This window comes from Myiozetetes cayanensis, unplaced genomic scaffold, assembly GCF_022539395.1.
Source record: "Myiozetetes cayanensis isolate MyiCay16 unplaced genomic scaffold, myiCay2020 scf5-8, whole genome shotgun sequence".
Taxonomy (NCBI): Eukaryota; Metazoa; Chordata; class Aves; order Passeriformes; family Tyrannidae; genus Myiozetetes; species Myiozetetes cayanensis.
Genome location: NW_026087742.1, coordinates 66,134,889 through 66,158,286, shown reverse-complemented (window position 1 = coordinate 66,158,286; position 23,398 = coordinate 66,134,889). Strand labels below are relative to the sequence as shown.

The 23,398-nt window shown below is 40.0% G+C and overlaps 1 protein-coding gene across 7 annotated transcripts in view; it reads left to right on the top strand.

Annotated features, from left to right (window-relative positions):
* The window catches only part of KLF12 (KLF transcription factor 12), a 236,561-nt gene that overhangs the window by 78,633 nt on the left and 134,530 nt on the right, over window positions 1–23,398 (top strand). For all 7 annotated transcript variants that reach the window (XM_050331363.1, XM_050331358.1, XM_050331360.1 and 4 more), the window contains exon 3: window positions 10,389–10,478. In XM_050331363.1, the coding sequence (XP_050187320.1) occupies window positions 10,389–10,478 (90 nt within the window). The remainder of the gene's footprint in view (window positions 1–10,388; window positions 10,479–23,398) is intronic.

The following is a 23,398-nucleotide window of genomic DNA, read 5'->3' as shown; positions in this document are numbered from 1 at the left end:
ACTCTATCCATATTACTTAAAATACTCTTTAGTCGTGAAGTCTACGGTTATTTTAATTATTGGCAGTAATTTTGTTCCTGTAGAGTATATTTCTTTTTTAAACATGTTTGAGGAATCATAGTTTCTCTGAGAATCTGGGAAATGTGTGTTGGCAACATTTAAGACGTGTTAATTAGAAATTCTTAACAGTTAATTAGAATTGCCTTTAAAGTGGACCCTCATTCCACTGTAAGTTATTATTTGTGGAATCTAATTTGACAGTCTTGTACATAAGCATTTTGGTCATTCTGTTTTGGGTAAGACAGTATGTCATGTGAGTAGTCAGATATCAGCTTCTAAGTTGATGTGAGCAGTCTGAGAGCAATATGTATTATTATTATTATGTATTCTACAATTTTTCCACATATTTGGTGGATACTTACAAATTATTATTCATGAATTAAGGTGCTTTATAGTTCATTCACTAAGTGAACAGGAGTCAGTTTTTCCTTTTTTTGAAATGTGCCAAGTGCTGTACACCAGCTTTAATATTAATATTTTCCCAGGAGTTTGCACTGAAACCTGTGGGGAGCAGGAGACTTCAAACTGTTGTTAAATAGAACAGAGATTGACTTGGGACAGGGTGTTAAACAGGAGTTTCATCAGAGCTTACACCCTTTCTTTCCGCATGCCAGAATAAGCAGTGAGTTTGTGAGAAGCGTATAAAGCAATTGCTGTTCCTCCATGTGCATGTAAGGTGCTGTGCAAAAGGTACAGGAAAAGGTGATGGAATAACTCTCAGCTTCTGGCAAATAGTCTGAGTTTTTCATCTGAGTGTGCAGTCACTCAGCTTTATCTAGTTATTCCTGTGGTATTTTGACCTGTGCATGAATCATGTGATCTCTGTATGTGCTCTTGCTAACACGGGCACTCTGTGCTTCTGAGGCAAAGAACTGCAGTCAAGCTCTTCCCAGCAGCTGGAATAGGGCCATTGAAAGAACGCTTTTGGTTTCATCCCTACTGCCGGTTGTATCTCTGACTTTGTACATGAGTTGTGGCAATTTCTGAGGCTCTGTGAGAACCATCGGCGCACCTTGCGGGTGTGTCCTACAGTACCTGGCGTTGGAGAGTGCAGCTGCACACAAGCATGTCCTCCTCCTCCCCAGGGCTGCTGTCCCTGTAGCTGGCAGCATGACAAGCTGGAGCTGGAAATGAGCAACTGACTTCTGGGAATGAGATTCTTGTATTCATGCCATGTACTACTCTGTCTTAAATAGTAAAAATTTCTGAGAAGTTTTTGAAAATTGCTTATGAACAAAGCAAATCTGAAGTGAAAATAAGACTTAACTGGAATTCTTGAATTTTAGTGGTTACGAAAGCTGGTTTTTCCCTTGTTTCCTTTTAGTTCTGCCTGTACGTCAGAGCTCCCAGATCAGTGAGCAACTCTTCTGCTTGGTAGAAGCAGTATCAGCTGCTTGACATTTGTGTGGCTTATCTTCTGGAAGGCACTAGGCATATTTAATGTTGGCATAACCTTGTATTACTCTTATTCAGAGGATACAGTTTGTAATGTCCATTATTTATAATGGACATAAGTCGGCTTTTGGCCCCGACAGTCAATTTATTACTGTATTTTATGCTAGGGGAGGGAACATGGCACCTGGAGGAGCAACAGTTTTCTTCCTGAGCTGAAGGGTTGGCATGATCCACTGACCAGTCCTGCAGTCGTGGGGCGGACAGTGTTGTTGGTAGCGTGTTTGGTTTCTTTGAAACACAAGATGGCAAGGGCTAGCATAATTTCTGGAGTAAGTGATGATGCCCAGGCATATGAAACTGTCTGTGCAGTTGTTTCACTGCAGCCTCTGGAGCTTTGTGATTGCAGAGCTGAAGGCACTGTTGTTTTGAGGTGGTGGTCCCTTGGGACTGCACAGAGTGATGGTGCAAAGCAGATCCTGTAGACGGCATCTTCTCTTCCTGGCAAAGAGCAGCTATGTTTGGCATGCCACATGACATCTCATGCTTGAATTTTGGACTAAACTGTGGCTACTGCTACATGATAAATATTCCCATGTTGTATCTGTCTTTATGGAAGCAGACTTTGCACGTTGGCAGGTGGGGGGAAAGTGTGCCAACCAGCAAACTGTGCTTTCAGCAGCTCGTTTTCTGACCAGCGTGGGTGCAGTCAGAATTCAGAGTAAAATTTTAGTCACTGTGTATTTGCTGGTAAGCTCCTGGGTAATGCCACTCAATATTAATTTGATCATATTTAAGCAAATACATAATAGTCATAATTTAGACAATTGACAGATAAAGGAAGATTTTGTCAGATGATAGAATTATTTCACTGACACTTTATTGATGTCACATACTCCTTCTACCACCAGAAGTTACTTAAAAATGTCTTGTGACCTGAGACTTACTTTTTGGTTATTTAAACTTTGATTTCAGCTGTTTGTGAAGACAAATGACAGGGGACCTCTTGAATGAAAACCTGACCTGAAACTGTTTTTGGTAGCTGTTCATGTAACTTCTCTTTCTCAATTTTAATAGTAGAGGCAACAACCCACATAATAATAAAGGTAATCTTTATTTAGTATGTGCTTCAGAAAATTTGATCAATATAGGACTGGAAAAATTCTTCTACATTTCCTGTTACAATTTTTTGGCAGGTAGTCAGGTTTGTTTTTAATTTTAAGCCTCATACTTCAGACTTGTCTTTAAACTCTTCTGCAAACCCAAGGGCAGTTGACATAAGGTAATAAAAAACTACTTTGGAAATTGAGCGGTAGTATTTTGAAACCACTAGTCTTGTAACAGTGGTCAAGGAGAAGTGGTAATCTGGGTCAATTATTAGGGTGTTTTTTTTGTCAAAAAGTCATGAATTTTCACTTGATAGTAGTCTTCACTACTTATCTGTACTTCAAAAACCCAAAGGAGAAAGTATCAAGAGTTTGTTGTAGTGTACCATCGAGTGTTCTGAAAAAAATGTCTTTCTAAGTAAATCCAGTGTAAAGATGTATAGTGCATGCATTTTGCACACTTACCCTTTCTTAAGTATGTGTCTCCTAAATGATGGCTCTTTTTTGGCTCTCCTTTACTGTTTGGTTTTTTTTTTTGGCGGGGGAGGGAGGTTGGGCTTTTTTTGTGAAGCAGAACTTTTAAGTGTAAGGCACAGAAAATCCACAAATACTTAAAGAACCCATTGGTATTCACAAAAACTCAAATATTCTGTGAATGTTGTGTTAGAAGGAAAACAATGAAGCCATTAATGTTAATAAAACTTAAATGAGAGTCTCTGGTGTAAGTGCTACTTGTAACATTGTGTCTGAACCCCATACTATAGGAAAGATGGGTAGTTTTTTGTGGAGACAGCTAAAACTGGCAGGAGAGCAGAGCTGATGTAAAGGGATTTTAAGCTGTTGAAGTTGACAGGGTTGCCTGCTGAGTTTGAGAAATAGCAGATTGGCCTCTAGTTTCCAATGCACTTGACACTTCTCTGTCACCTGAAAGCTGACCACATCTCTTTGGTTCTATTTATATTCCCTAAAACTAATTTAAACCCAAACTAAACCCAAAAAGACTTTAGCAGCAAAATTTGAGATCTTGGTTCTCTTCACTGAATATTGTCTGAACTTGAACTCTTTCCCTGGAGACAGATTTGTAAAAATACAGCAAATTACAACATAGCTATGTCCTCAGGCATTTGAACACTTCATAACCTTGGAAAGGCTGCTGTCTTCAAAATTAGTATTATTTTCTTCCAAGAGATCTAGGCAGTGGACTAGGGATTCGAGAAGCTTGGGTTGCGTGTGTACATCTTTGTGCTGGTAGCAGCGGTATGATACAGCTGGACACGGTGTGGTACATCAGATGAGGATCTGAGCAGGACAGCATGAGCTGAAGGCCAACCTTTGCACGTGCCTCTTGGGCACTGACAGAATCAAGTCACAACTGCTGTTGAGGTCTGGGCTCTACCTGGCACACACAGCTGTAATAAGAGACCACGCTCAGAGGCCTTCTTGGAAAGCTTAGAGCTGTGATGCCTCCCTGTTCACTGGATGCCATGCTGACGCATGTCCACGTCCCTTCTCACTAAAGGAATTTCATTGTGAATTGGAACGAGCTCGAATCAACTCCAGTTTCACATGAAAACAGTATGGATGCTAAGGCTTTACTTCACTTTTTTCTCAAGAAACTATTGTGGCTTTCCTTGATGCATCAGTGAATGCAGCCTGTACTTTTCTGGTGAATTTGACTGGAAATTCAAGTTTGGAGTAAAATGCAGAACTACCAGAATCTGTGCTTTCATTATGAACATTTCATACAGCTATAGACATAATTAGATATGATGAAGATCTTATGGCAATACACGGGCTGTTAACCTCAATTCCCTGGCAGAACTCCCAGTTGCGTAATTATCTTCTAACCACATAAACCTACTTTCATTCTGTTGGATAGTTGTTTTCTCCACTTCTTGAAATGACCTGCTCTCATACATACTGTGACAATGTTATGTATGCTTCATCCTAGAGAGAACTACATTGAAGTGACCAACAAATCTCACAGTATGTTATATAAAGGTCTTTAGGAAACTGAGGTGGTTGACTACTGATTGATTCTCCTTGGCTTCCTCTCTCAGGGGAGTTGATGAGAGATGGTAATCTTTCATTCTTCTACTATCCCTTGAAACAAAGAGAGAAAACAATTTCACACTTTGGAAAACTAGTCATATCCTTAAAAGGTTCTGTCATGTCTTCAAAAAACTTTACCTTGAGCGGATCACTTCAGATTTTTTTGCCCTGATGTGGTATGCTGTCTCTTGCTTTGACTGATGAATAACTTCAGTGTAGTAATATGTATTGAGAATAATATGAATTTAGGTGTATATGTTCAGAAAAATCAACAAGACAATCTTATTGATAGGGCATACAACTGATATAAGTTACTTCGTGATTAGTTCAGTAATGTTTCTGAGATATCTGAATAAAAAAGGAAGACTTAAACATTCATGTTTATGAGCTGTCAAGAACATTGTCATAACAAAAATACTCCAGGTTTTTGAGCCATGAAATGTAACGATGAGTTAAGAAATTATTGCATGTGCAGAAAACTCATGTAAAAATAATAGAAGATGAGGCAGATAAAGTTATACATCATAACTTTGGGACAGAAAGACTGCCTAGAGGGTTGTTCTTTGCTCTTAGCTGTTAAAATGTACTCCCTTAAACTTGAAACTTTTATTGTAGCTTGAATGTTGAATTTGAGACTGCTCTTCCCCCAGCTGATATTTCATTTCTTAAAATGAAAGTGTGTCATGTTAAAGTTAAGTTTGTACAGAAAAGTGAAGGAAGAGTTGGAATGAAGTTGGGCCTGAGCAGAAGGGAGGAGTGGGTGGTGGTGTTTAGGTTTTGTGTTTATTTCTCACTGTCAAAGTCTATTTTAATTGGCAATAAATTAATATTCCCCAAGTCAAGTCTGTTTTGTCTGTGTCGATACCTCATAAATAATGGTCTTGTCTTTATCTTGTCCCCTAACCTTTTCTATATCGTGTTCTTCCCCTGTCTTTTGAGGAGGAGAAGTGCAACAGTGAATGGGTGGGCATCTGGTAGACAGCAAAGGTCAAGCCACCAGACTTATGAAGCTTTGAAATATCAGCTGAACATTATAGGTCATCATGGGAAAACCAGAAGCATCAGTGGCTTTGTCTTGCCAGTGTGCAACTCTTCAGTGCGACTGAGTAAGCCTGTAACTTTCTTAAGTGACGGCAGTAACAAGCATCATCCATCTTGCCTCTGTATATTGCTTGTGTTCATGAAATGGATCAAGAGGAGGGAGGAAGGAATGGTTGTCAGTCCCTGCAGGAAGTGTGAGGTCTGTGTTTTCTGGGTGCTCTGAAGCCTGAGCTCACTGCTTTGTTCCTCAGGTGGAATGGGGTTGGACCTATCATGCTTTAGTACTGAGCAGCTCGATGGGAAAATCTTGGAGAGTGGAAGAGACAATTGTGATATGGGATGGGGACGTGTGGTTTCATGTCATTTTGTGCTTAGAAGAGATTATGAACGAGGTTTAGAGATGTCTTTGGTGATATCTCAGGACAGGAGAGTGGTCATGGCATTAACTCCTCTGCGATTGTTAAAAGTTTGCAGTGTGATTCTCAATATGTATGGCTTGGCCAAATTAAAAATTTGGCTATGAAACCTTAGCTCTTCTTGTAGATAGAGCCAAATGTCATAATAGTGTAATAATAATAATAATAATAATGGCCAGTCTTCGCGAGCGAAGATCCGGGGAAGGTCTTTACACCTTCCAGCCTGCGCATTGGATTTTTTAGGTGAGACACAGTGTGCGCGGAACTGAGCCCACCCTTTAATCCTAAGGTTCATCTGCTGGGGCCAAGCGAGCTTGGATGGTGGCAGCGAGGTCCTCAGGACGTAGGTGGGTTGCCTTTAAGGGCTAACGAGCTCCACCTGCCCGGGAGTGGCCCTGACCGGGAATCGAACCCAGGTCTCCGTGGTGACAGCGCCGCGCCCGTACCACTAGACCACCAGGGGCTCCCAATAATAATTTTTTTTTTTTTTTTATAATAGTGTAATTCATAATTAAATAAACAGTATAGAGTGCTGGGTGGGTGGTGATGTTGTATAAGGATGAGATAATAAGGTTTTTGGGGTTTTTTTCTTCCTCAAAGTAACCAAAGATAAATTTGATTAGAAGTTGCAGCAGAAAATCATCCTCATTAAGAAAATGCCAGTTATGGTTACAGTGGTGCTGTACTGAAAATGTAGGCCTTTTAGGAGAGGGGAGATTCTGATTATTAAACTGATTACCATAGCTTCTCAGAAAAAGAGCTTGTGAGCTTGAAAGCTTATCTGCCTTCGGTAACAATTGTTCTGATAGCAGTTGCCTGTAAACCTAGGTATGATTTGTGTTTTTAATTAATGTTTCAAGGGACTAAATGTCTGAAAGTGATTAGTGAAAGGCTCCAGTGGATGGCACTGAGAGAGTGCGATCTCTTTTAGGATGAATTGCTTATCCAAGAGAACAGATGTTCTGATAAGGTCATGTCGTGTTTGGCTTCATTATATGCCCAGTTTAGGACCTACATTTGCTGTGTGCTTTACCTAGGTGGGTAACTGGAGTCCATCAGGAGGGTTGAGGTGGGAGAATAGAGAAGGAAAGACTGTCACACGAATTTAGATAACCTTCATCTGGGTGATTTTGGGGGTGGAAGTTAGCAACCACAGTTGATGAAGAGGATTGAGTGAGCCAGGAAAGGACTGTGGCTTGAATAATTCATTGACTCAATATGTCATATCACCAGTCTCTGCTGGTGGGTCTCATGAGTGTCATCAGTTAAAGTGGGGCGCTGGAGCAGCCTGGCCTCACTCAGGTGTAGATGCTCCATCTACTTGTCTGACCTTAGAGGCTCTTGGGAGAATTCATTTAACACATCCAGACCCTGTGAGACTGAGTCAAGCCCGTATGGCTTAGGTTACAGCCCACTGTATGCAAACCTCGGCAATTAGATCCTATTTGCTGCATGACTTTGAACCTACTGTAGTGCAAAACTGGTTATGGCAGGACAGTGCAGTTGGGAAGGATCAGCTTTTTAGGGCTGAACATGTTATCCCTGTGTATAGCACACAGACTGGAACTACTTGGCATTGTCCCCCCAGGATGTGTCACACAATGTACTTCCAGTTATAAATGCAGAAGGGATCAAATAGTTTGGAAAGAATTCACTCCCATGATTATTGCTACTCTGAATTATGAATTACCCAAAAGCCAGAGCTGTTCACAGCCAGAGCATTTGCTCTTCAGACCAGCACTCGAAAGGTTGCTTTTAAGAAATAAGATTTTTAGAGAACAAAAGGGGAAGTGAACACTATGAAAATTTAGTTAAATGTAAATGTGTTAAATGGTACATGAACTAGTCAGGTTTTCATGATTTATCAGTTTTAAACTTCAAAGGCTCTGGTTAGCTTGCATTTTTAAAACTAATGAGTTTATCACAGCCAGTGGGGAAAAATGGTTCAAGTATATCAGCTGTAAATTGGTACAAAGCACTAAAAGGGACATTAGCCTCTAATCAGATTCTAACAGTTCATTAAACCTGCCTTTCCTCCGTGGCGCTTTGTCTTCCCCCCTCCTCCAGCCTGTGCCTCCTGTGTAAGCCAGCCTTGTCCCTTCACTCAGGTGGGTAAGACTTCCTCAGGGACACGATGCAATATCAGTTCACTCTTCCTTGTCTATGAGCTGAACAGCCTAAGGGATGCTTCATGATGGTATATTCCTGATCTTGCTGTAAAACTTCCTATAAATCAGGAAAGGAGAGGAACTGCTCTGCTTGCAGGATAGGCACTGGGGGAGCCAGGAATGCCATGCTGAGTCTTGCCTTCTTCACCCCACAGTGGAACTCATTGACACCTGAGACCTACTGCTAATAAGTAAACAGTGCACTGCCCTTCCTGGGAAGAAGGATGTAAAACCAAGAGCAATTTCATCCAGCTTCTTTGTGGCATCCTGATTTTTGTCCACCTCATACCTCAATCACCGAATAAGGATCAAGTTCCACAAAATTATTTGCTCGAAAGATATATGAAGAACTTTTTTTATTCTTCCTGTTTTGTCAAGTTTAAAAAGTACAGTAGATACACAGAAGAAGCATAGCATGGACTGGGTTGTCTCAATAGCTTGATCGCCCTTCGTTCACATATCTTTGAATGCAGAGGTGTTCCGCTGAAAATTACTTATTTGATCTGAAATTTTATAACTTAGGCATTTAGAGCTTTTTATCAATTACCTAAATCTACTTTTAAAGGAAAAAATAGAGATTGCATTTGCTTATCTGCTTCATTACTGAGTTCCTGCCTGCCCTTTAGTATCAAACCACGCAGGGTTCAAAGTGAGTGCAACTGCGATTTTAAACAGGTCGTTTGCTTCTGCTAGTGGCACCATGTTGGAGCATGGTCATATCAGTTTCCCTGATTAAATAACATTTTCAACATGTTATTTAAATTACAATAAATACAAAAATAAACAGCTTCTGCAATGCTTATATCCCTGAAAATGAAGGTCCTTGGGTGAGGTGTATCAGGAAAAAAGGAAATGTTTAAAGTAATTTAAGTTTTAAAATGTCTTTTGGAAGCTCCATTAGGACAGAGCATTTTCCTTAAAATTCCTCTGCAGAAACCATGATAAGAAACAGGGCTATGAACATACTCCTTATGAATAATGGCATGACACAGTGCTGAACAGATCTACTGCTCGTGAAACACAGGGAAAAAGTGGGGTTTTTCTGTTACGGTGCAGTTACCAAGGAGTATGAGGTAACAGAGCAGAGGTGAGTTTCCAGTTTAGAGTGCTGACTTCCAAACAGGGCTGCATGAAAATAACTGACTGTGAATGAGTCACTTGTAAGTGATATGTGCTGTAGTTTCGCTATTTGAAAAATAGCTGGGACATCTCCGTGTTTCTGTACCACTGGCCCAAGGTGTCTGGATTTGTAAGGTCAGATTCTAGCTTGAAGGATAAAATGGCTTTTATTGTCTATGTGTTATCCAAACTAAATGGCAGCTGAAGGTACTTGCTTTCAGACACCATTATTGAACCTTAGCTGGAGTAGAAAATTGACTCAGGTTGAGATGGTGCTTGAACTGAAGGCACAAGAAGTTTTGTATATCTCCATAAACTGCTTCAGCAACAGCAGGATGAGACTTTCACAGTGGGGGTGTTGATTGAGGGAAGCACAGTTCTGCAAATCTTTCTTCAGCTTGAAGCTCTTGGCATATATTGCCCATTACCACATGGGCAGTGTGTATTTTTAACATGTTTTTTTCTCTGTCTTGTGTCAGGGGTGAGTGTGTGGAGATTTTCATTGATAAATGCCGATAACTTTAAAATACAATGAATGATAAGAAATATGAGGAGTTGTGTTAATTTATAATGTGTCTGTGTACAGGCTTTCAGTGTAACTTCTCTGAACACAAACGTATGCTTTCTCCAGGTAATACGAAAGTACAAATGTTTTGATTCAAATCAGCTATACCTAAGTATACTCCCAAAAACTTCAAATGATTTGACAGCACTGCTCTCTTATCCAGTTCTTAAACAAGGAACTAATATATGTGCACCTATATGATTAATTTCAAATTACAAAATAGTAATTGGAGATGATTTTCCCGTATTGTTTACAGAGACTTAGTTCTCTTTTAAGGGTAACTGAAAGTATAATTTACTTTTTTAACTTGGCAGCTCCTCCTTGAAATAACTATTACATCTTCATTAACTTCATTTCCACTAAAAGAAACTTACTTGTATAGTATCATAGAACTTTAAACCAGTGAATTAAAACAAGGTTTTCTTAATTTCTATTTTTTTGTAATTAACCTTGTCCTTTTTTGTCTTAGGACATCAGCGCCCTTGAGAACAGAATGTTAATGCTTGATGGGATGCCGGCAGTCAGAGTCAAAACAGAGCTGCTGGAATCTGAGCAAGGGGTAAGAAGAGGTTTGTGTGACCTCACTCTGGTGACCCTTCCCCAGCTTCTCTGTGGTTAGCTGTCCCTCCCATTTTCTTTTCTATGTTTTTCTTTATTTTCACTGTTCTGGAGCTTGTTTTCTTGGGAGTTGTACTGGTGAGATCTAGAACAAAACTCTGCAGAAGACTTACTAAAATTATTTGGAATAGTTGGGACAGTGTTGGTATAATTTTATAACTATATATAAAAAGGTACAGTTAAAAAAACAAACAAACAAAAATAACAGGAAAAAAAAATGGCTTGCAGTAAAGAAGCCATATTCTTAATATATATTCTTAAATAAATATATTTGCTATTCTGCCTTCTTGGGATATTTGCTTTTGTTTCAACCTTTGTATGCTTGTCCTACTCCATTTTCTGTTTGCGCAAACCTGCTCCCTCTGTGGTGAAATACACTTGTTTATCATTAAGGTAAGAGGACTAGAACCTTCAGATGGTTAAAGCTGGTATCATGTCAGCTGCTGAATATGGGGCAGATCATCAGTAGGACTTTGAATGTTTTTGCAGAACTTGGCATTGGAGTGATAGGTTTTAGGAAAACAGCAGAGTATTTTCTTGCATATGTGGTAATACTTACATCAGTAATTGTAGATTATTGTGGGGGTATGTATTAAACGGATTTTGTTTTACGACAATTTGTTTCCTTGTGTATATCTTGCGTTGTCCCAGAGAATTCACGCTACCTTACTAATCTGAAGACAGGTGCCTTCAACAAGCAATATAATAGAAGCAGCAATGCTGTTGCCATTTAGGGATGGGCTTTTACCTCCTTCTGTTAGTTGGCTTTTCGCTTCCTACTATTTTCTCAGTTATTTAATTGAGAATTAAAAATATATGGAAGAGAGGGAATTAACTTTCAGGATGACTTAATTTGAAACACTTGCAAGGAAATACCAGTGATTCAGGGTGTTTTTGAGGCTATAAGTTTGAGAGAAAAAAAGCTTGATATTTAATCGAGTTTTTGCTCACCCCTGCCTTTCTTAGAGTAAGTACCCTCAGAAAATACTCCAATACAGTGTAGTTTGAGGGAACATAAAAATTGAACTGTTGTATGAACCACAATGATGTAAAGACAGATCCATTAGAGGTAATTTTTATTATATTCTGGATGCTTTGCATCATGTCTTTGTATGTAACAGAAACGTTTCTCTGTAGTGTTCAGAAGACAAGAATTTCACTGGTATTTGCCTTCGTTTAGTTTAAAATAAAATTCTGTGCATGATACATATTGCTTGGTCCTTTATGAAGAATACTTCCTTTAACAAAGTGTTATTTGATTCTGGAAGACCTTATTTGGTGTCTTAGGAACTGGAAGGAAATGAATGACCTATATAGTTTTTTAATTTCCTTAGAGTTCTTTAATAAAATTTTATGGACTTCTGTATTAGCAGAAAATGATGTCACTTTTTTCCAATGACTGAACTGTTGGACAAAGAGCTGGGTTTGATTTGGGATTTTATGCACTTTGGTACTAATTAAGTAGTGTCTGGTCAAGAGTCTCTGGCACCTTTATGACTCTTCATTAGGGAACAATCAATAAATACAAAATGAATTCTCCAGTTCACTAACAGAGGAGCTAGCCATTAGGATGGCAGTTTTCCAGCAAACAGCTTAAACTCTGAAGAGAGCTGGTTGAAACAGATGTTTAGCATGTGCTTTAGAGACTGTTTTGAATATGTAGATGTTGGTATACATAACAGGGACAAGTGTTTGAAGGATATGATTACCAAAAACAGCACGTGGAGCTGTTTGGAAGATGAATATCATAACTGGGAAGCACCGAGTGAAAACTAAAGTGTGATCCCAGTAGTATGAATCTGAAATTGTGGTGTCTGTGTGCATTGTTTATAGTGCCCAAAGTCTTGAGAGTTGTGCCTCCATTGCAGCATATGTGTGTACAGGGAGATGTGATTGCTACTTTGAAAATTTGCGATGTAAGATAACATTTTGAGTCTTCAGAAAGCCAAAGCTTCATCACTGAACACCAGACAAACTTTTCCAAAACCCATAGAAAGACATCTGGGTTTTTTGCTGTTCTTCATTGGTATCTACTCTTGGCTCTAGGTTTGCTGCAAAAAGTGAGGCATGTTTTAAGGGTTATGAAAAAAAAAGTTTCATATCTGGTTGGGGGATCATGAGGGCTATGCCAGTTGTGGAGTGGAAGAAACAGTATGTGAAACACCAGTGGCCCTTGACCAGGATGGTGAGTGCTGAGCTGTCAGAACTAGAGAACGCTGAGTTGTCATGCTATGCTAATGAAGCTTTGTGATGCTATTATCTTAGAAGGGCTATGGGACTGCTTTGAATTGCTTCCTGTTTAAATCTGGGCCCATATTTCAAACAAACATCAGTCTTGATTTAAAAATTGATCATGATGAAGGACCTTCCACAGCTATGCTAGTAATTACCTGTGCTTCTGAAAGCACACACCTCGTTTTTAATCTGACTTTATCCAACATCAGCTTCCAGTGCTTTCCAGTGGCAACAGAAAAACTCTATTGTGGTGCTGTGTGAGAATCTCACTTAGCCCTTTGGGGACCAGACTGTACAATGTATGATGAAGTGAGTGGGGTTGCTCCTCAGGTTGCTGTTTCACTGTGGGAGACAGTCACATGTGATAGCTAGGTAGCCTGGTCTTGGTGAGCCTGCTGTGTTAACGGTGATAAGTGTTAACAAGGCAATTACCACGAAACTTTCTTGAAACTGAGATTAAATCGATTGTGGATTCCAAGGATATGTGCCTGTTCCTTGTAGGTATATTGAACGCTTCCCTGCAGGACACGTGAATATGTCAGTCAGAAAAGGTGTTTTCTCTGTAGTTGTGCCTTGGTTACCTGTTCCTTGCGGTTCATGAGCTCCAGGGTGGGATTCACAAAGAGGACCTTACTGGGGAATTTGGATATTGTTTGGCCATGCGTGCATGCAGGACGGTGTGGGACACCCGGCTGGTCCATCCTACAGTCCTGGCTCTTGCAACCTTGGCAGTAGTGAGGCCATAGCTCAAGTATTGAGTCCAATTCTGGGCCCCTCACTTCAAGAAAGACATAGAGGTTGAGTTGCTGGAGTGTGTCTGAAGAAGGGCAACGGAGCTGGGGAAGGGTCTAGAGAGTAAATCATATGAAGAACAGCTGAGGGAGCTGTGGTTGTCTAGCCTGGAGAAAAAGAGGCTCATGGGAGACCTTATATCTCTCTACAAATACCTGAAAGGAGGTTGTAGCCAGGTGAGGGTTGGTCCCTTCTCTCAGGTAACTACTGACAGGGCAAGAGGAAATGGCCTCAAGCTGTGTCAGGGGAGGTCCAGATTGGACACCAGGAAGAATTTCTTCACCAAAAGGGCTGTCAAGCACTGGAATGGACTGCCCAGGGAAGTGGCAAGAGTCACCGCCCCTGAAAGTGTTCAAGAAATGACTGTATCTGGTATACCTGGTTCTGTGGTCTAGTTGACAAGGTGGTGATCTGTCAAAGGTTGGGCTGGAGGATCTTGGAGGTCCTTTCCAACCTAACTGATTCTATGATTCTTTGGTAAGAGAGCAGCCAGCAGAGGAGTGTCTGATCACACTGTGGGCAGTGATTGCATGGAGGCAACCCTGTGTGCCTGGAGGGACATCAGGCTGGTGCTGGATCAAATCTCACTCGAGTGCCAGTGTGTCCCATTGCCTTCATGTTCCTGGGGTGTCTTGTGCATTACTGCTGTTGGTGAGGCAGAGGTCTGAAGATTTTCTTAGAAGACTCTTGATGCCAACATTGGATTACTGAAAAAGAGTGGGAGCCAAAGGAACCTCTGTGATTCTGAGTTTGGATTCAAGACCATAAGGAGATGAGTGATGCCCTACATTTCTGCTTCAAATGGTAATTGACATAATGATGTTACATGTACCATGCTGGCTCGGTGAATTACTTCAGCATATGGCATGATCACAGGGTCTAAGTCCATTTTTACTCCAAGGTTTCAATTTACTTAACGGATTTATTTGATAAATTAATGAGTTTAATGATGAAATCATATGTTTATCCTAGAACTTTTTTTAAAACCTTTTTTTGAAATTAATGTGGCTCCTCATAGTTTGTGAACCAGCAACCCATCAACCTATTGACTCGATCAGTAGAAATACCCCTGCTTAGCAATCTTGGTAAAGTGAACAATGAGCACTGCAAAACCTGGACAACATAGAAATAAAAGAATCTTGGAAAGAAGGAACATTCACTTTCCTTTTACACCTACTCCACTAAAATGGAATCACAACAGGAGGAAAAAAATGACCACGTTTTAACCTTAAGTTAGTTTTTCACTTATCTTTTTTGGCGTACAGGTGTGGTGAAATATTCACTGTCTGCCTGTGTGTGTTTCATCAACCAGAAATTCATCTTCTCTGGAGTGCTCTGGGTAACTTGATCTTCACCACCTATTGTCTCTTGACTACGTGTGGTGGTAGTAGAAGGTCACCCATGATGTAGATGAGAACCAGGACAGAGCAAATCGTTAAGCAGAGACTAGCATTTTCTGCTGTATTGGATACCAAACCAGGAAATCAATCCATTATATTTCTGATTTTCCTATTTAGTCTTCAGTCTTTTTTGCAAGACAGGTTAAGTAGAATGTGAGGTTCTTCCCTACAATTTGTGCATGACCTATGGGATCTTTAACTTCCTTATTAGGAGACACTTAGTTTTGTTTCACAGTTTGTGTTTGTGTGCTCTGTGCCCAAACCTGGGGTGATACCCCTGAAAAGTTTCTACTGCACAAGTGTTACATATCTAGACCAAATAAAGGTGGATTTAAAATGCAGTACAGCAGAAGGATTAAAAAAAAAAAAAAAGTGTTGTCCAGCTTAGGGTTTAGGGTAGCCTTGGGAGAATGAAACTGCAAGCTACTCCTACTGCAAAGCAGCCCAGTCTCTAGCTAAGGCTGAAAGGAAATTGGAGCTGACATTTCAGCTCTGCCCCATGCACCAGATCTTTGGAGCCCGTGACTAGAGAACAGGTGGGCAGGACTCCGGAACTGCAGCCTGTGTCGATGCAGTGAAGACAAACCTTTACCAACCCAGATTTAAAGGACACTGAGTTCAAGTTAGATCACTGTGGGAGACTGGGATTTAGGCAGTCCATAAGGGAGACATGCCTGATGAGATAAAGGTTACTAGGCAGATTTGGAACAAAGAAGTATTTACAAGGGAAATGGATTTTTCTCTTTACTTTGGAAAAAGTTTAAACAGTTCTGCATTGTTTTATCATTGCCAATTTAGAATAGTTTAATGATTTTTAGAAGGCCATCAGCATTAGCCAGAATAGATGCTTATTTTTCCAGTGAACTACTATCCTTAATTTTGCACAGGAGATTTAATGCAGACTATTGTTTGAGTCTTCAGGAAGACACAGTGCTGCTTTAATGACTTTATCACAAATGAAAAAAAGACATTACATAAAAGATATCACATTGCCCTTTAACAAGGCTTCATTATTATCTCCCCTACTGTGGAACAGGAGCTAGCATTGCTAATAAATTGGTAGAATTACTTTAGAAATGTGAATTTGCTTATCATTTAATATCCTCCAGTGACCTACAGCTTTAGATCTTTCAGTCTGCAGTAAAACATTTGTCTGTCAGTTACCAGCTTCAGAAAAGGGCGTAAAGAAGGTGTTCCCATCCCATGAGGCTGGAGATGGGGTTCTTCAGCAGGAAAAAAAAAAAAATCTCCAGCCTTTGGCTGTGCCAAAAACTATTTTGAGAAGTAATACTTCTCACTGTAAAAATGAACAGAGTCTGGATTAATTTAATCGATAGTAGAGACTGGGCAGTGAATTTATTAGCTGGTGGCTACTGTCAAGAAGTTAGGGTGGATAGTGTTGGTTGGCTTCAGCATGAAGTGTGAAAGTCTTCTTGGTCATTGCAGGATATTGCCCAGTTTCTAGGAACTGGTAAATGTGTCTGATTTAGATGTGTAAAGTTGTACTTTCTGATGTATTTGCTGAGTGCGACCATAAGCTTTTGTTAAAAGGAGGTATAAATGTGGGACTTATGTCCCGCAATTAATCCTCAAATAGAGAGGATAATGAACCGCTAATTTTCATCAGTCTTTTTGTTTCCAGATCTGCAGTCTCATCTGTTTCTTTGCCTGCATTTTGTCCTCTCAAATTATTAGTGGAAGATTATATATCTTACTATGAATTCTCCTCCTAATTCTTCTTGATCTGCCTCCATTCCAATCCCTTATCATGACTGAATTATGAAAAGAAATGGCTAAAATGACAAAACCCTTTAACAGGCCAATATTGTTCTCTGTGTCTTTCATCTCCAGCAAAATTATCTTGTTGTCTCATATCTCAAGAATGCTATTCATCCTTATGTCGTTATATACATAAACATGTTCTACCTCAGCCTGGGTAATATGAACATAAATCTGTTTTATTTTTAAAGATTTCCAAAAATACCTATTCAGATTCAGTTGAGTATAGCCTCAATAGCAAAGCTTGCTCCATGACTATATGGGAAGCTGTTTTGCCGTGATTCATTCAGCTTATGTACATTCTTCGTATTAGCAGAAGAAGGAGCACTTGTAGGATTTGCTGTTGTAATTTGTGAATCTCTGCTTCGTTCAAATAATTTTTTTCCCTGAATTTCCCTGAATTAATGTTTAACATGAGTGATTTGGGGAAATAAATGGCATGTGGACAGTGCACATGTATCAAACTCTTCTGCAGAGAAAGCCCTTCTTATTTTCTGTTGGTTTTCTTTCTCTTACAATAGATGACACTTAAAGAGTGTTATTGAGATGTTAGGAACACACCTGGTATGATTCATTAGTTGCTTTGCAGTCATAAATACAGAATATTCTTCTGAAAGAGATCAGGATCTGACCCCAAAACCGTTAAGGACACATAACGTACAGGGCATGATGCAAAGCGATGTGAGATGTACCTAAGGAGATACAACCTTGTTTCCTTGCACTGCATCATGAGATGATAAATACTGGTGCTGTTTCACATTGAGTGGAAGCTTGCATGAAGAATAAAAGGTAGCCCACTCCTACAGTTTTACTGTCATCCTGGTGTTCCTGCTGGATCCATTGCCGGTGACTCAATGACATTGGGGAGAGTAGGGTCAACCAATCACTGATCCAATAGAAACCTAACACAAAAGGAGAAAAGGAATGACTCTATTTGTTTTTCAAGTCGCACTATTTGGAAATCATGGATATCCTCTATTCTATGGAGAGGGGAAAGGTGAGAAGAAGATCATGGATGCTGTTTTTGGCAGGGGCGTGTAGTTGGAACTGGTGAACTGTATCTGAAACTGTGTCCTGAGATATCTTTACTACTTCTGGGACCCAAACAGCCTATTCCGGGCTTGTCTCTGCACCGCTGCCTTCATAAACACTGCGTATTTTCAGTATTTCACATGTTCCTTACTCCCTTTAAAGTCAACTCCTGTGTAGAGAGCCAAGGGGTTTTATCATGGTTGTAGGTGTGGTTTCCTTATTTGGTTTGTGGGGTTTTTTTGTTTTGGTTTGGTTTGGTTTTTTGTTTGGTTGTTTGGTTGGTTGGTTGGTTGATTTTGTTTTGTTTTTCTCTCTCCAGGGAGACCCAAAAGTCCAATAGAAAGGCAGTAGATTTAAGACCTATAAGAAATGATAGCTTAACTAGCTCAGTGAGCACACTTACCAGGCAGTCTTTTTGCCAAATTAACCAAGCTTGCGGTCAGAAAATGCAGGTGGGTTTGTAAGATGTATGATGCTATCTGAAGTTCACACTAAGAGAAGGATCCCAGATCCTCTGAGACTTAATTTACTGACCACTGTCTGCCATTGCTTTCCTTTCCTAGGCAGCAAAGTTTGCTGTTACAGAGCACAGCAGGGAACGTGCTCCTTATTCTGTCTGGTATCATTTGTTGTATGTATGTGAGGAACAGGGGCATTTTCAGTTGTGTGGGAGGACTTAATTGTGTGAGGCACTGTACCAATAAAGGATGGTTGGTCCCTGGGTATCTTGGTTTAATCAGTCAGAAGGTTAGACACTGTTTTAATGGCCATCTTCAGAAAATAGTGATTGTGTGTATTAGGAATTTAGCAGCAAGTGTAAAGAAGTGATGCAGAGGAAGATCTCTGCTATAAACAGCTTGTGTTTAGCCAACAGTACCATGCATAAAAGAGATTTCCTATATCTATAGTGATGGAAGGGCAGCAAGATGATGATTTCACTTACTAGAAAATAATGTTTTATGAAAATGTATTTGGTAGGGGAAAAAGATATTTTATCGGGAAGGCTGGAGAAAGTTTGAAAGAGAATCTAGGATATCACCCAGAAATTAACATGGCTTAATATTGTTACAGTTCTATAGAAAAATCACAGTTACATGAAGTATCATACATTAAATACATGAATTGGTAAGTTTTATGTGCTTATATGGACTGAAAAAATAATGATGGGTTTGGAAGAAGGAAAGTCAACCCTGTGATTTGAGCATAGTACTGAAGTGCATCATGAGATTATAGTTTGGTTGCCTTCTATCCCCAGTCAATTATTTTGCGAGCTCATCTTCAAGCCAGTCTGCTTTTTTGATGATGTATGATCTCTCAGCTTACTCTCCGACCAGAGTTTATGATGGGAATCTCCTTTAAGATTTATGCAGTTGAGAAACTAGGCATAAAGAAAAACAAGCATGATACGTACAAACCATGTATCTGTCAGTTACTATGAATTTCTAAATCCACATTTTAGGTTGAAAATTGATTCTTTTATAAAAATGCAAAAAGTCAAAATTTCCATTACTGCACTAAAGAAATAAATGAAAATGTAACAAAAAGAAACAAAACCAAAAACAAACCCCAAACAAACAAACGAAAGGAAGAAAAATTTTCAACTATCGAAATATCTACAGTTAATGTAATTCCTCCTGATAACCCCAGTTCCAATGACTCTTGTGTGTGCTGTATGTTCATTTTCTTTCATGTTCATTCTTTGGGAAATCCAGTATTCATAGTTAAACTGTAATTTCGATTGAGTTTGCAATCGTAATTAAGGAACTAGTCAGGTATGGATTTTTGCTCATATGTGTCCTGCCAGAAAGGTATTAATGCTGTAGTCACGGAAGCTCAGAGTGTGCCGTGTATCAGCTGGTATACAGCAATGCATTCTAAAATCCTGTTGCACTTCTGCCTCGAAACTCATCACAGGTCTCTGTTGTTTCATGTCACAGTGCAGTGCAATTCTAAGATACAGTAATGTGCATTTTAGATTTCATGCAAAACAATTACCGGCATATAAAAGCACTTACCTTCTCATCTGGTGATTTACCTGATTGGCCATCTGAAGTTCAATTCAGGTTGCAACAGCAGTGAAATTCAATAGGTTGCAATCATAGTCCCTCTGTTCCTATTAAGAAACTGAGGAGGGTGAGTTAGGTAATCCTGCTTTTATGAACAAGAAAGCTGCCCTGAGTTACCTCACATTTACCTCCGTCTATGATTAGGTATATGGATGGATAGTGCTGACCTGCTGATGCACAGCAACTTCTTTGTGGTTCAGAGTTCCTTATTTAAAATGTTTTCCATTGAAATGTCTCGGTGAAATAATTGTGAATCACAAAATCTTTACATTATTTAGCTAGGAGAAAAGTTAATCATTACATTTCATCTTGCTCTACTCACCTGTAAGTTTAATGGAATTTTTTTGTTTGTTTTAGTGCTCATTAGAGTAGTCAGTTCATTATGGCAGTCTGCATTTTGTTCAGCAGGGCACATTGGTACGTTGAGAGTGGAAGAGAAATGGAAGTGACTGGGCTCTTGTCCTTTCCCTTTGTTTTGGCTCAGGGTGAAATGAAGTCTTCTATATTCCTGGTTCTCAGTTGGATAATTGCTATACTTTATTTCTTTATGGACACTTGAAGTGAGAAGTATTGTGTAAGTGTGCATTGTTACTATATTATATGTCAAATAGCCTAAGAAAAATAAGCATAAGCCAATATAACTAAATAATTTATAGTATCACAGAACACTTCAGCAGCATGAAGCAAATGCTCTTTTGATAGTATCAAAATTATTTTAGTCCTTGTTGGTTGTTATGAGAAGGGATTCCTTATAGTTTTCACTTGTTTGTTGATATTCTGTTAGCTTTTCTTTACTATTGGAGATTACCTTATAAATAGTCTTTTTAGTGTATATTTTACTCTTGTTCTGTATCCTGCTGGGGAGGTACTGAAAGAGCTGTATATATTTTTTAGCCTCGTTGGCTTGTTTCCTTATTTCTCCCTGTGGAGATGAGCTCTTACATAAATTACTTTAAGATTTCTGTTTCCTTGATTTTTTTTTTTTAAGATTTTTTGAATTCCTTTTCTTCACAATCTCCTCCACCCAGCCCCGTTTCCCTCTGGGAGATGAGTATTTAATAAATGGTTATTTAGGGGCTGTCTGTTTTCACAAATATTTTTTTACAGATGTTATTGCTTGATTGCATAACTTAAACACACCAGAAAACCATAGAAACCATAGGCAAAAAAATCCAGCAGCAACAGGAGGTAGTGTTTGTCCTCCCCTTCCTGCACAGGTCACTGTTCCTGCTCACCGTTGCTCAAGGACAGAGCCCAGGCCAACAAGGATAGTAAGACCCAGCTCATGGGGGTGGGTAGGGAACAAGGAAGAGGAGAGGTGCTGGGAATGCAATGGAAGAAGGATAGGTGGTCTTCCCAAGTGAATGTTGTTCATGGAAAAGATAGATCAGCATCCCCATCCCTGTCTCCTCCAAATACCTCCATTCCCTTTGTACCTGGGGGGAACACCAGCCATGCAGATGTCACATGCATCCTACCTCCATTGGCTCTGTTAACCTTTGTAGCTCATTTCCTACTTTTATAATGTATACTAGAGATGATACTGATACCAAGACTGACTTTGGCTTTGATCTTCTTCTGTAACACTTCATGTGCAGCTTATGTCATTGCAGTAGGTGAATTACTGGAAATTCCATAGCAGTTATGGCAGTTTGTCCTTGGAAGACAGCAGCATCACCCTCTCCTGTCAGGGTTACAGATATGCTTGGTTGTGTTTTGAATACCATAGGTGTCCTTCCACAACATTTCCCACTGTGTTTGATACCTTTTTGCCAGATAGATGGTTTTGATACAGCCTGGTCATATTCTGGCTTGGTAGTTCTCAAGTACTGGATACCTGGTGGTTCTGAATGTTTTTGTGTTCACTTTGCGGAATTTCTTTGGTGATCTTCCTTTTTTAATTCTTAACAGCTCTTTGTGAACAGGAAGGTGTAAACTGATGAAAGACCAGTTGAAGGCTTCTCTTTTGCACTGTGGAACAGGGAATTCTTGGTGATGAGGGACAGCTGTTGACTGAGACAGGAATGATATGATTGGGTACCGTTAGCGATATCAAATGCTTTATCCTGGGTGAATCCAAGCTGATTGTTCCTGCTCACCTCTCTTCCTTCTTGGTGCCCAGAAGTCTTTTCCCAGGGCACTCATTCTGTGATATTTCCATGTACCAAAGGGAGGCTCAGTGGTCTGTAGTGCCTCAGATGAAGAGGAGTGCACCATTTGCTTTCTTCTAGTTATTGGGAATCTCTGATGGTTTATAGCACCACTGACAGGAAGTAGAGAAAGGTGCTGGAAGGATATCAGTGAGCTGTCCCAATACCTGTGCATGGAGGCATGGGGGATCCATGGGCTTGTTTGGGTTCATTTTTTCTCAGGTAGTCCCTGGGATTTAGTCCTTGTTCATCAGTGGTGGTTTTTCACCTCAAACCCTGTTTGTAAGCATGAAGGCATACAGGTGAAGGCTGATGCAGAGAAGACAGTAAAGATACTGTCTATATTGGCCTTACCTTGTCAATAACTCACCCCTTTCAGCCACCAACCCATATTTTCCTTGTTCATCCTTTTACTGCTGTAGTGGTAGAAATTCTTTTTGCCTTTGATGCTTCCTGCAAGTCTGAACTCCATCTGGGCTTTGGCTTTCCCATCACTACCCCTGCATACCTGTGTGATGTTTCTGTGTTCATCCTTTGCTTGCTCCTCTTGCTATACTCCTTTTTTGTGCTGGAGTTCCATGATGTCTTTCATGTCTGCCAAACTGGTCTCCTGATGCTTGCTTTTCTGAGGGGTTACATACAGTAGTCTTGCAGTTTGATGTCCTTAAAGAGCTTCCAGTTCTCCGTGCTCTTTGACCCTTTTAGAGGTACCTCCCATGGGATCCCAGTTAGTTCCCTGAAAACTTCTGCTCTCCTATATCTGAGGGTCTAGATTGGTCTGGACTAGGTGTTTGTTTCTACCATTGTTTCCTCACTCTCCTCAGGTTCTCAAACCCCAGTGCTTAAAGGTCATTACACTAAAGCTACTACTGATTGCCACAGCTCCACCTCTTCTTCACTGCACATGAACAGTGGTCATTTTGGTTTTTCCATATGGGAAGTTATGAGAACACTGGAATGAACGCAGTGCATCTGATGAAAGGTTCTTCTCACCCATACCATGGTAGCTCGTGGCATGTACTTACAGAAAGCATAAGCAAAAAGCAAGCATACAGCAACAGTGGCCTGGTATCCGTCAGTGTGCAGACTGGAGACCACATGAGCAGAAGTTGACCTTTAGTATTGCAAACTTTCACTGCTCTTTGAGCTCCACGGCAGTTTTTCTGATAATCAGAGGCTTGTAGTGTAGGTTTTGACCTGTAAAACCATAAACTGTCTTGCACCTCTGTACTGCCATCCTGAGACTACAGTATGAGCTTAAGATGAGAGGATGGTGGTGGCAACGAGAACATTTCCTGTGACAGACTCTTGATATATTTTTCCCATTAGTCATAGTGGGGTAGAGTTGTGGATTTTTAGAGAGTCCATGTGATGAGGTTTCTGGAAACTATGGTGTTGAGAACATTA